This window comes from Haemorhous mexicanus, chromosome 9 (genome assembly GCF_027477595.1).
Source record: "Haemorhous mexicanus isolate bHaeMex1 chromosome 9, bHaeMex1.pri, whole genome shotgun sequence".
Taxonomy (NCBI): domain Eukaryota; kingdom Metazoa; phylum Chordata; class Aves; order Passeriformes; family Fringillidae; genus Haemorhous; species Haemorhous mexicanus.
In genome coordinates, this window is record NC_082349.1 from 24,753,467 (window position 1) to 24,767,281 (window position 13,815).

Sequence of the window (13,815 nt, forward strand, 5' to 3'; positions counted from 1 at the left end):
TTCTCCAGGTGAACACCCCCAGCTCTCCCAGCCTGGCTCCAGAGCAGAGGGACTCCAGCCCTTGGCAAATCTCCATGGTGTCCTCTGGACCTGCTCTAAGAGGTCCATGTCCACCTTGTGCTGAGGGCTCCAGAGATCAACACTTTATATTAAACCACCAGAACCTACATCCCCTTTATTTAGAGTTCAGAGTATGCACTTCAAAAAGTGTGACTGATCCTTGCTAAAAGGGTGTGGATCCAAGGGCAGCTGAAGATGTTACTTCTGTCCTCACCTACAATATGAGCACTACTTTTAAATCAGTACCTCAGGCTCACCTGGAGGACACTGAGCCTCAGGCTCTGCTGAGCCTGAAGAGCATTGAAAGGCCTGTGGGTGACCTGTGTGGAGGAAAGGCTGAGTGTTGGCACGTCAAACGGGAGGCCACGTGTCCCTGCTTGGGGGATGGAGGTGGAGAGAAGCACATGAGTGCTGTCTCTCTGTGTCTCTAAGAGTCAGGGTTGTTTTAGGGAGAAATCATCTGAGATGATTTTGTGGACTTATTTCATTACTTCTTGAAAGATTGCAGATGAAGGGAATTGCTGGATCTAGTTTTGCCCTGTGGGCTTTACTAGTTGCACACCTCTGAGGAAAGATCAGATTGGAGTAGTTTCTTGGGAAGTCTCACTGGTTTTTCAAACATTTTCTTGTTTCAGATGAAGACGAATGTGCTGTGGGAAATCCTTGTTCCCACACCTGTCACAATGCTGTGGGATCGTACTACTGCTCTTGTCCCAAAGGCTTCACCATCTCTGCTGATGGCAGAACGTGTCAGGGTAAGAAAGGTGCTGCTGGGGACAGCTTGGATACAAATGCCCTTTAGACAACTGAAGGCCTTAAAATGCTTTAAGAGGCACTGAAATTGCTAAGGAAAGGTTTCCTTCAGGCCGTTTTCTGAAGAACACGATTTCTTGGTGGTATTCTATTTCATACCTGAATGTACTTGCAGTCACGTGTTTCTGGTTGCTGGTGCTGAAGGCACAGGTTGGTGTGTCCTTGTGCTGGCCGGGCAGGGTTTGCAGCTCGTTTCCCATTGCAGACATTGATGAGTGTGCTCTGGGGGGGCAAAGCTGCCATGCGGGGCAGGACTGCGAGAACGTGCCCGGCTCCTTCCGCTGCATGCTGCGCTGCAGGAGCGGCTTCCGCAGGACGCCTGACGGCTTCAGCTGCCAAGGTACGCCTCGGGTCACGGCTCTCTGCAGCTGGAAATGCTGCTCTCATGCAGCTGAAACTCATATTAGAGGGTGCCTCCAAGTACCTGTCTATACATTTTCATTCTTAAGGTTGTGGATTTTGGGGGGTTTGGTTTTTCTATAGGTTTGTTTTGTTGTTTAATCTTTTGCTTCTTCTGTCTTTAGATATAAATTTAAAATTCTGTCAGGGAAGAAATTAGCATTCTTGGGTTTGTGTCCCATGTGCATTTTCTTGTACAAAGATGGGAGAGCAGCAAACACTCCTGAGCAGAACTCAGTCAAACCCTGCTCAGGTAGTACCCACAGGGTAACTCCCAGCTCTGGTGCCAAGGATTTGTGTTGTTCCACAGACATTAACGAGTGTCAAGAGTCCAACTCCTGCCATCAGCGTTGCTTCAATACCATAGGAAGTTTCCACTGTGGCTGTGACCCAGGATTCCAGCTGAAGGGCAGAAAATGCGTGGGTAGGGATGAAGTTCTGAATGTCCATTCCCGCTTTCCAACAGACAAAGTTCAACATTTAATTTTTACTCTATTGTCTTATGAAAGAAAATGCTGCTATGGATGATACACTTGATGTACATTTTGGAATCTGTCAAGCAATAACAAAAGCCAGAAGCAGCAAGAATTGGGCTGTCTGATCCATGTGCATTAAATGATTTAATGTGTGGACACAGGGTAATTTCATTACATAATTGAGTCCAATCTTGCCTTTTTTTTTTGCTTTTGTTTGAATAAGATGTCAATGAGTGCAGGCAGAATGTGTGCAGGCCTGATCAGCTCTGCAAAAACACCCGTGGTGGCTATAAGTGCATTGATCTGTGTCCCAGTGGAATGACCAAAGCAGAGAACGGGACTTGCATTGGTGAGTAGGAGCATTAATGCATTGTGGCTATGGGAAACACAGGGACAATGATATTTATTTTTTTAAATAATCCTGACGATTGTCCATCTCCAGTTATTAATATTTGTACATACTAAAGCACCAACTTGTTTTTGCTTATGGAGCATCTGTATTTAACGTTTTTGTAGTTGGTATTAAAAAGCAGATGCATCCTTGCCACCTCTAGTTTTTTACTGTTCTTTGGCAAGAACAGTGAGATTTCCCTTGGTGCCTTTTCTGTGTTGGAGCCTTGATTTCTATCATTTATTCATTGACTGAAATGTTTTGCTCTGTGTGTGCATGATTTCTTAAGAGTTTGGCTCAGGAGCTCTCAATCAAGATCACAGGTCCCTACTGCTTATCAGGGAGGGGTTTAAGCACAGCTGATCTTGTAGATGGTACCAAATCTTTTGTTCCAGTGGAATCATGGGATAATTTGGGCTGGAAGGGACCTTAAAAATCACCTATTTCTTACCCCTTGTTGTGAGCAAGGACACCATCCACCATCCCAGGTTGCTCCAAGCCCCTTCCAGCCTGTCCTCGGGCACTTGCAGGGATGGAGCAGCCCCAGGTTGCTCCCGCAGTGGCGCTGTTGCAGAGCTGTGACTGTTGCCTTGCCGTGTGCTGCAGATGTTGACGAGTGCCAGTCGGGGTCGCACCAGTGCCGCTACAACCAGCTGTGCGAGAACACCCGCGGCAGCTACCGCTGCGTGTGCCCGCGAGGATTCCGCGCCCAGGGCACCGCCCGGCCCTGCGTGGGTAAGCTGCCACTCGCTCCTCTCAGCCCTGTGCTCTGCTTTTGCCTGGCTTTCTGCTGCAACACACCAGCAGTGCTGTCCCTGGGCAAGACCATGCTGTAGAGAGTTTGCTCTGTTTCCAAATTGGCCGTCTAAAACAAAGTGTTCCGTTCTAAACAAACAGTCAGAGCTAAATGGTTCCAAACTGAGATTGGTTTGGGGCTGTGCTTTGAAAGGAAAGTGTAAGAGGGACTCAGAGCACTGGTGGATGGATGTGGCAAATGACCATTCTACAGGAGGCTTCAGTTGTAAAAATCAGGTGGGGTTTGTTGATGTGCTGACTGTGCCCTGGCCTGCCCTGGCTCACTGCTGAAGGCAGTCACACAGGGAGTCATGTGGGTTCCCCTAGGGAGCACACCTCAAGGAGCTGCAAGAGGCCTGACCCAGAACTGAGTTTGGCTCCTGAACATCCCAAGTACACCTATGCCCCCCAATCAGGACTGCCAGCAGTGTTCCCCAGCAGGCAGAGCACAGGGACCTGATGTGCATTTCTCCCTCAGTGCTCCCCTCCTGGTATGGGTGGCTCCCAGCAGGGAAGGAATAGGATCCCTGGCACTCACTGGAATGCCAGCCATGCAGTAACTCCCTGTGCCATCTTGGCATAAAGCCACCCAGGGTTTTCTCCCACATCATGGAAGACTCCAGAGCTCTGACGTGGGGAGTTTAATGTATGAGGCCAGGACAAGTGGATAAGCACTTCCCCTGGCATTTAAGAGACTTCAGGAAGGCAGTAGGATCATCTAGAATCACCTTTACTGCATTTATGTCAAATATTTAAAATGTAAGGGCTGACCTGCCCTGATAGTGAGGATTTCTGAATGTGAGTTTGTGACACCAAGTGAGGCTGGTTTTGGTTGCTGTTACATATCGTGTCAGAAAAGCATTCTTCCCTGATGACTACTTCAAGATTAGCTTTCCTAAGTGATAAATAGTTTTTTTCTTATTTCATTTTTTTTAACAGCCTCAGATTTTGGATTGTCAAAAGTCAGGAATGTTAAAGATTTTTTTAAAAGAGATTAAGTTGCCCTAAGAAGTGTTTGGTTGTATACCAAGATATTATATTACTTCCACCATCTGCCTCTGTACTGAAATAAAACCAATCCCAGACTCTTAACTTAAATATAAGCCATTTAAACTTCTGACAGGAAAAAGCCAGGTAAAGTCTAGGACTGTAGGTTTTCACAAAACACCAGCAGCCTTAAAGCTGCCTTCTGAACAAGGGCCACTGAAAGCTCCCTCCTAATGTATTTTTATCCTTTGAATTTTTATGTTCCTAAAAATATATTTAAAATATAGATTCATCCAAAGTATTAGTTTTTTAATAAAATCCAGTTTTATTGTCATTGTTGACACCACAGGGAGGAGTTGAAAACTAAGCAGGGCTCCAACTGAAACAGGAGAAGTGAATTTTGTTCCTGCCTGTGCCATTTTTACCCTGGCTAAAGCCCTTTGTGCACAATTCCCTTTTTTGTTTGTTGGATGGGGATAAGGTGCTCCTTTGTGACCCCCACAGAGCTGTGGCTGCCCATTTACCTGAATTACAGCATTTCTGGGAACTGTGTTGTTTTCTCTCCTCTCCACATAGGTGGAAGGGCTCTGCTAAAAGCTGCTATAATGCAGATTACACATGTGAGGCTATCTAGAATATAAAATCAGGTACTGTTTTTCAAATAGAGAAAGCCTGAAAACGTAGCTACTTCAATTTCAAAGTAATTTTACCTTGTTCTTATAAGTATTAAGGTTCCCATGCCTCAGCAGCCTCTCCTCACAGGGGCAGCCCTGGAGCCAGTGCTGGTGACTCCCTGCAGTCAGTTCTGCTTGTATTGCACAGGCTGCTCTTGCAAAAGAAATTGCTCAAATTTTCACCTGTTGTCTTTCATGATTTCAATGAAAATCTCCTATTGCTTATCCACAACTTGTTCCAAGGATATTAGTTGTCATAAAGACATCAGTGTTAATTTATTTTAGGCAGGTACAGAGTGTAAAAGTCAGCAATTGAGTGCTAAGGAAATGATGAATTTGTTTCCTTTTACATGTATATGAATAATAGTTTTTTCATCTTAAGCACATACTGAGATTAATACAATTGAAATTCAGATCAGTTACTGTCATACTTAAAGTGAAATTCTCATTCGTAACACCTGAAAATTCTACCCTAAGGATAATTCCACAAATATGTGAGGTTTCAGTTGTGTGTTTGCCAGATAACAACTGGAAAATATTGTAACACTCTGCAATTACTACTTCTGTATTTCCAACTCTTATAGCATTTAATTATTAATATCCCCCTATCCATTTAAAACCTTACATGTATTGAATATTAACCACTTCATTAAAATGCAGCCTAATATTCTACTATATTTCTGACAGTATTGATCTTTAAATATTATTCTCATGAACTTGTGGCTTGGGGAGTTACAAGCTGTGCTCAAAAGCTTTTATTCACAGGGGATCCAAATGAAACTGTAACAACACTGGCTTAATGGCATTTTTTACAGAGGTAATTGAAAGAATACACACTACTGTGGAATAATTAAACTATTATTGAGTCACCATTAAAAACATATTTAATTTCTAGTAGGAGATTATAATATATGTCAATTATTGATATGTTGAGATGTATGTTAATAGCAGGTTTTTTATTTCTGGTCATTGCAGAGTTGTTTGGAATTAAGAGACTTCTGTCTTTTTCTGGTGAAGAAATACTAAATTTGAAAAGAAATACAGTATGTGTCAAATTTCCAGCTGAGCCTGAAGTAACTTGATAAAAACAATAGAAAATTTCTTTCTGGTAGTGTCAGAGAGACTGTGGGAGAAAGTGCTGCAGTCCCAAGAGCACTTACAGTTACTTGGAGGGAAGGACACTCAGCATGTTGTACCCTCCAGGCCTTTACTGTACTTTGTATGTCCAGCACTCTGTTTTGATTTAAGGATGTATATTTACTGCTGGTCTAAATAACTTTGGACTGCAATTTAAACAACTAAAAAGACATGGCTTAAGAAAGCAAAAATAATTCTATTTTTAATTGTCCAAAAGTGAATTAATATATACTCTTGAGTCTCCAACCTGTCACAGCTGCAATGACCAATAACAGCATCAAAAGATAGAAGGTACCCAACCTCTTGCCCCTGCAGCCTTGAAACATGTTCTTGAGCCTGATGCCCCATCCCTGGGAGTGTCCAAGGCTAGGCTGAGCAAGTTTTGAGGCAACCTGGGCTAGTGGAAGGCATCCCTGCCCATGGCAGAGGGTGGGACTGGCTGAGCTCCTCCAGCCCAAAGCATTCCATGATTTTATGAATCCCCCAGCACGAGGCACAATAACCACATCAGAGCCTGTTGTGCTTCCCTTAGTGTGGGGTGTAAGGAATTTCTAGCACTGTACTTCTCTGGAATGCTCTGTGTTAAGCATCATCTTTTAAAGAAGGGACCAGCAGCTTCTTCCACTCATCTGTGGAGCACTTAAAGAAAAAAACCCAATTTCTAAGAGAGTATTGAGCAGTTGAGGCTGAAACAAGGCTTCATCAGGGCTCCTGTCCTGGTGAGCACAGTCACATCAGCCTATGGGAGAAGGAAGGTCTCTTACAGTCCAGGACAGTGGATCCTGCCTGCTTGGCCTAGTGTTCTCCATGTTTTACTGCCTCCAAATCTCGCTTTTATGTCTTCAGCTTGTTCCTGACACTGAGATAAGTATCTGTGTGTATATATACGTATAGTTATGTGTTGTTGTTTGTTTGTTTTTTCTCCTTTCCACATGGTTTGGGGCTCTGGATCATGTCACATGAGCAGACATTAATGAATGTGAACAAGTGCCTAAACCCTGTGCACTTCACTGCACCAACACCCCTGGCAGCTTCAAGTGTTTCTGTCCACCTGGGCAACAGTTACTGGGTGATGGGAAATCTTGCGCCGGATTGGAGAGGGTGCCAAATTCGGGTGCCTATTACAGTAGCTATAACTATGCTCAGTTCTCCCCTGGGAGAGACAACCAGCAACTGCAGCACTATTACAGGCACTCCTCAAATCTCTACAGCTCCTTCTCAGAGTATAGGAACAGCAGAATACCTTTCTCCAGGACTAGAAGGAACCTTAGAGAAACTTGTCCTGAAGGCTATGAGGCAAGAAATGACAGATGTGTAGGTAAATGTCAGTCCTAACTATACAACTCTATTTTGGGCCTTATTCTTAGGTTACTGTGTGATATATACCAGGGGGTAAGGGTTTGTGGTGCTGGGGTTGTGTTTTCTATTACCCTGGTCAATATTCAGAGGGTTCTGCATGTTTTGGTCTCTGCTGTCTTGGCTCACATTGTAGCAAAAATGTTCTCAAACCTCCTTATAACCTCTTGTTTTAATTGTGCTGCTTATTACCTGTTTGCAAAGTATTTCCCTCTGTTATTCTCTTTCTTGTGGTCACGGTAGCTCACCTTGGTGAATCTTCTCACACTCCAGAAGTCACCAGTAGACCCAGCCTAGTTACAGTGCTTCTGTCAGACTCCCATTGGCAGCAGTAACCTGTGTCAGAAAGGTTTGGAATAAACATTTTAGAATTGACCACACTGGGGCCACTGCCAGCACTGCCACTGTTACACAGGCAACAGGCAGAGAAGCTTTAAAATTATTATTACTATTACTATTATTATTATTATCAATAATAATAATAATAATAATATTTTATGTAAGAAAAGGGGTTGCAGTGTAATTCAGTGAGCATGGAGATGACATCAGACCTATTTAAACTACAAAAAGATTTTAGTAGTCACATCCACATGGATTGTTATGGTATAGGAATTTAATTGAGAGTCCCGCAATACAACTCTGAGGGAATGAAGGGTTTGTTTCCAATTTTGATCTTCATCCCAGCTTCCAGCTGTTATTAGTTAATATGCCATGAATATTAATAATATTCCGTGAAACTTTCGTTTCATTGAATAAATATCTAAATTTTTAAATTATTGTTTAATATGAAAAATACTCCCAAGTGATGCTTTTGATAAAGAAAATCTTTTCAATAGGCAACCATCAGGATTTGCTAACAGCACAGAGGTTTATAGTCACATCTGTTTCTCTTCTCTGTTTGCATTTTGATCTAATGCAACACCTGTCAGTCAGAGGGGAAGCAAAGACCTTCCTTCCACTGATTTAACCATGCAAGTCTGAACTCCTGTTTGAGATTACTGCTGTCCTGAACTAGGCAGATGTTTCAAAAGCCATTTTAATTACAAGTTATTTGTGTCTAAATCATGCTAATGTGCTCTGAAAACTTCACATAATGTGGTCTAGTGCTTGTACTTCTGTATTTGAGAGGGAGAGTTTAAAAAAAAAAAAAGAAGAAAGAAAAGAAGAGCATTTTGTGACAGTTTTCCCAGCTACTGAGCCTAATTCATCCCTCTGACACAGGTCAGTTTAAAAGGGAAACAGCTTTGCCTGAGGAGGGAGTGACTGTAAGGAAGACTCCCCTAGTAACAAGGCTTCCTCTGGTGAGATAAGGAGTGTGGGTGTTTCCTAAGCATGTTGTTAACACCTGATTGATTATCAGGCAGCTCAGATTGCTTTGGGGGCAGGACTGTGCTTGTATTACCCTGGCAGTGGGCACAGGTGGCACATCCCCCTTTCTCCCAGAGCTCTGTCTCTGGACTAGTCTCCTCAGCTGGGATCTGTCACAGCTGCTCTTCACTGAGAGGAGGAGCCCCTCAAAACTGACTTTAGTGCCTGCAGAGTTACAAGGAATGGCACAAGTAAGGGAAGAGGACACTCTAGTCTTAGATGTTCAACCCCATCAGAGAAGGAGATCCAGACAACTCCCACCAGCTCTGTCTGTATGCTTGCAGTACATAAATGGGGGGAAAGTACCTGTGTTCGTGGCAGGCTCAGGGAATGCTGAGGTGTTGGTGCTTCTCTCCACAGACATTGATGAGTGTGAGAGCAGAGACACGTGTCAGCACGAGTGTAGGAACAGCCTGGGCAGCTTCCAGTGTGCCTGTCCTGTGGGATACCGCCTCATGCCCAACGGCAAAACCTGCCAAGGTAGGAGAGCCATCCCTGCAGGGCTCTGGGGGAGCTCTGCAAAGAAACCTGAGACCAGCCAGGCCCAACATATGGCTGAGCCACCTCTCTGAATTGGCTGTGTGAGAGTCAGCATTCCAAATTTCAGGTTTCAGAAGTTTTTATATTTGACACTTTATTGTTTCATAAAACATTAGCAAACTAGACAATTGCAGCTTCTAATTCTCTGCAGTTCCCCTGTGACTTCCTCATTCCACACTGAGCTCCAAGCTCTAGGGTCAAATAGAGACACATTCTGAGCCCCGTTCAGCCTTTACCCACTTTGATTTTCACCCTTTAATACTTCTACCAGCAGTTGATCCCTTGCATGTTTTTCCATCCAGATATTGATGAGTGTTTTGAAGAGAACATAAATTGTGGATCAAATCAGATGTGTTTCAACATGAGAGGAAGCTACCAGTGCATAGACACTCCTTGTCCACCCAACTACCAGCGAGAGCCACATTCTGGGTATGTTTTATTCTCACCCCCTTCTCACCTGCCCCAAGCTCAGCTCCTTAACCTTGTGCTTGTTAAAGGAGAAAATTAAGGTTTGCCTGACACCAGTAGAGCTCACAGTAGCTAAAGGTAAGGCATTGACATTGGAGATCATAAGAGTCAGAGAGTCCTGGGATGGTTTGGGTAGGAAGGGACCTTAACAGAACATCCAGTTCCACCCTCTGCTGTGGGCAGGGACACCTTCCACTATGCCAGGGTGCTCCAACCCTGTCCAGCCTGGCCTTGGGCACTTCCAAGGGATGAGGGCTGCAACAGTTTCTCTGGACAATCTGTGCTACTGCCTCAACAGCCAGGGAAGAATTCCTAATATCTAATCTGAATCTCTCTAATGGCCTGACTTGCTATCAGCTTCAAAGCATCAGATAAATTCTTAAAGTCAAAAAAATTACTCTAAGTTTGTGTTAAGCTTTGTTATTCCCCTGTTCTGGGGGAAAAAAAAAAACATATTTATTTTTATCTTTCAATATCCTCAAAGAAAAAGAGCTTTTTTCATAGTCAGAAACCATCTTTTGGGATCAAACTCAATTGCAGTGACATCTTCGCTGACATGGAGGTCATGTCCTTCAACCCCCATTAGCACTGGCAAACTGTACTAGCAGAGATTTCATGTTTTAACTTTTGATTAATAAAAGTAAATTTTATTCTGCCCTTCATTCCAAATTCTTTATTTTATGACCTAACAGACACATACATCAAATGCTGCCCAGAACATTTTAAACTCTTCTAATGTTTAAGAACACAGTCACTAAAACTTACCTTGTGGATGTCAGTGACATCAGTGCAGCCACCATCTTTCTGAAATGATGCTGTTGAGGCAAAAAGGGATGTTAAACTGGGCTGCAGCTCTAAAGGAACAGTGGATGAAGAATGCATGAGCACTTCTAGAGAAGTTTTAATCTGCAACAGGGTAAACAGGGGTAGAATTCTCCTCTAAGACCTATCCCAGTACTTATGTGCCTTCTCTCTGGGCTAAAGTGTTCTGCTCCTTCCTAGGTTCTGTCTCAAAAGCTGCCCAGCCAATGACCTGGAGTGTGACCTGAGCACCTATGCCCTGGAGTACAAGCTGCTGTCGCTGCCCTTTGGCATTGCTGCGGGGCAGGATCTGATCCGGCTGGTGGCCTACACTCACGACCAAGTCATGCACCCGAGGACCACCTTCCTGATGGCGGAGGAGGATCCCACCGTGCCATTTGCCCTGCGGGATGAGAACTGGAAGGGGGTGGTGTTCACCACGCGGGCGCTGCGGGAGCCCCGGACGTACCGCATGGGCGTGCGGGCCCTGTCCTACAGCGCCGACGGCAGCGTCGAGTACCGCACCACCTTCATCATCTACATCGCCGTGTCTGCCTTCCCCTACTGAGCTCAGCCTCCTTCCCCAGGGCCAGGGGTGCTTCAGCCTGCTCTGCTGCCTGCCCCACATGGGCAACCACCGCACTTCGAAGGGTGCTGTGCTCTTTTCTCCTCCCCTGCTTCCCGGAGGCTGCCTCTCCAGTTGAGTTGTTCCAATTCTAGAGGAAGATCCATGGCTGTGAGGATCTGTTACTACTTGCTTTATTTATTACACTGGAATAGTCACTTTCCACAGTATGTTCTGAAAAGCAGCAGAGAAATCCATGTAGGCAAAGCAGTAAGCAAGGAACAGCCTCCACTGAAAGTAACTGAAGAAAATAAACTCATAATTTCAAGTGGTCTACATATTTTAAAGGTTGCTAAGTGTTTTAAATTTTATATCTATTAGATTTTTTTTCCTTATCAATTACCCAATAGAATTAGGGCTGTGCTATACTATGTTGTGTGCTCCAACCCCCCAAATGCCACTGTGCCCAAGGGTGCAAATGCTGAAACAAATGCCATTAAAGTTTGTTTGCAGCTAATGAATCTGCAGAAGAATTTGGAACTGGTACCTTTGGTTTCCATGCAAGTGTAGAGTTGTTGCTATTTTTGGGAAGAAAAAACCAAAATGGCTTCTTCTACTTTATAGAGCAGGTATTTTATGACTTGTTTTTACTCTGCCATTCTGGTATAGCCACTTATTTAACCCAAACCCATATCCACTGCCATACTCCCAGATCAGTAAATGGTCTGGGGCTTTACGCACATGGAACATTTTTCTCCAAAGGTGATGTAAGTTTGGTTCAATAATGTCAATACACTGTACACAAGTAATTTTGCCAAGATGTATTCTATTTTTATGGACGTGTATATATGTGGTTTTTCCTATATATTTTCTATGCAGTATCTCAAAGAGTGTTTTACAGTTAAGTTTGCATAAAAGGACAACATCAGTACAATGAAAATAATCAAAATAAAGGTTCCCATCAACTTTGAGACTACTGGGAGTTTTATCTTTGAAAAACTTATTTTCCATTTCTAAAGCTCTTGCCCTAAGTGCCAGGGGACAATGCAGAAGGGAGCATGCCCAGCAAACCAGGGAGCGGCTGCAGCTCTTTTCCCTCTTCCTGGCACTTTGGGGTAGTAAGAGGCTATCACCAGCTTCAAAGTAGATTTTCAGCCACTAGAACAAATTGTCTCCCAGTAGAACTTTGTCTCTATTCTTGTATATTATTAACTAATGTTAGACATCCCCACTTGTTGTCCCCTTGTTTTTTCTTCCCTTTCCAGTGCACCAAGTGAAGTAGTCCTGTGTTGTCATCTTATTGCAGGGGTTCCATACTGTTGTCATCACAAAAGTTTCATACCTTCTCGTGGGCAGCTCCTCAGAGCACTGACTCCTTCACAAAGTAGCCAACTGACTCCAGTTCCTTTCTCTAACAGCCAACCCACTCTTTTTTAGCACTCTTCTTCTCATTGGTTACAGCTGTGGCCTGTTAAAGTTAGGCTTGTTCCTACTCTGATAATTGGCCCAGCTGCAACTCCTTAGGGGTAAGATTACTTTCTACACTTTCTATCATTATTTTCTTATATTCTACAATCCTGCAAAACCAGGATGACTTAAAATTGCTTTGCACTTAATACAGATTTATCTGGGTTACGGACTTTAAAATGAACAGGCTTGCTTCTCGGAAACTTGACTTGAAAAATGAAAGCAGCTCAAAGAAGATAAATCCCATAAAAAAGACATGAGGGAAGGAGAAATGAGAATAATTTATTATAGGAACAGGTCATTACCTCAGTGTCTTTTAAGGATGAGAATCAGACTGAAAGTGATGAACTTAAGGGAATCTAATTCCACTCCCAGAACACAAAAATTTCTACTCTGACATATTTTGTGAGAAAGGAAAAAACCCCAACAAAGTTGACAGCCTTTCTGACCAATCTGACTCTAAAAGAAGTAAGCCACTTACCAGATGGAAGGCACTTAATCACAGCCATGGCTCCAAGTTTTCCTTCTCATCCAGGCTCTCCAGGAGCCAGCTCAAGGAGGAGCTGCTTGTCCATGTGGAAGGTGTTCTTACCCTGAGATGATGCCAGGACTGAGGAACCAGTGAGATATGGGTCACTGTGGGCATGTGGTTTTCACTCAGGGACTCGGAAGGGAAGTGCTGAGTAAAGGAGAACTTCTGCCATGGCCTTCTTTCTTCGGATGTCTTGAGCTGTGTTACAAATTTCATTTCTGCTCTGTTAAAAAGGTTGCAAGTATGTTAAATTAGATCTCAGAGTAACGGTACCTGCTGCTGCTCTACCTCCATAGGCCTGTTCCTGACAGGTTGGAAAAGCCGCTGCTTATCACTAGTTTTCCTAGTCTAACTTGAGAGGCAGGTTAGTACATGTTTATGTGCCTACATGAACTTGGGTGTTTGCTAAAGGTTAAAAATCCAGCTTTCATAAATCCAAATTTTAAATACAACCAATATTCTACAGTGTTTATTACCACTTTGGAGAAGGCTGCCCAAACCTTAGCTGTACAGTCACTTTGTCCAAGCCCCTCTATTAGGCTGCAGTAATATTTGCAGAGCTAAAGGTTCACTACCATTCCATATGGTCACCACATAATTTGTCACAAAACTATTTGCAAATGCCCTCCTATCACAAACAACTTACTCTCTAATAACACCATCCTAAGAGCAATACCATCAGAAAAATAATACTTCAAAAATAAAGGGAGGTCTTAGGGAGAGCAATTAATGAACAGATAGTTAATGCTGCACTGCTCCCTGAGACCTGTGCTTACCTTCCTTCTGCACAAGCCTACTGTTGCCCCTGCTGATTGGATTTCCTGGAGCAGCATTTGCTCCTGGCCCGTTTATCTTTGACACACTGTCTTGTGCCACAGGCTCCTGCCTCTGTTTCTGACCCTCTCCTCTGCACAAACATAGCAATATTTCATTAGCTACACTACCAGGATCAAACAAATCCTCTTTTGCCATCTTCCACAGGGTGT

General features: G+C 43.6%; 1 protein-coding gene across 3 annotated transcripts in view; it reads left to right on the forward strand.

Annotated features, from left to right (window-relative positions):
- Nucleotides 1-11,801, forward strand: part of HMCN1 (hemicentin 1) — a 166,567-nt gene extending 154,766 nt beyond the window's left edge. For 2 of the 3 annotated variants that reach the window (XM_059854550.1, XM_059854551.1), the window contains 9 exons: nt 696-815; nt 1,079-1,213; nt 1,583-1,696; nt 1,972-2,097; nt 2,746-2,874; nt 6,700-7,050; nt 8,817-8,936; nt 9,299-9,425; nt 10,467-11,801. In XM_059854550.1, the coding sequence (XP_059710533.1) occupies nt 696-815; nt 1,079-1,213; nt 1,583-1,696; nt 1,972-2,097; nt 2,746-2,874; nt 6,700-7,050; nt 8,817-8,936; nt 9,299-9,425; nt 10,467-10,833 (1,589 nt within the window). In that variant the 3' untranslated portion in view covers nt 10,834-11,801. The remainder of the gene's footprint in view (nt 1-695; nt 816-1,078; nt 1,214-1,582; nt 1,697-1,971; nt 2,098-2,745; nt 2,875-6,699; nt 7,051-8,816; nt 8,937-9,298; nt 9,426-10,466) is intronic. The other variant, XM_059854552.1, reaches the window with a different exon arrangement.
- Nucleotides 11,802-13,815: the final 2,014 nt, after the last annotated feature.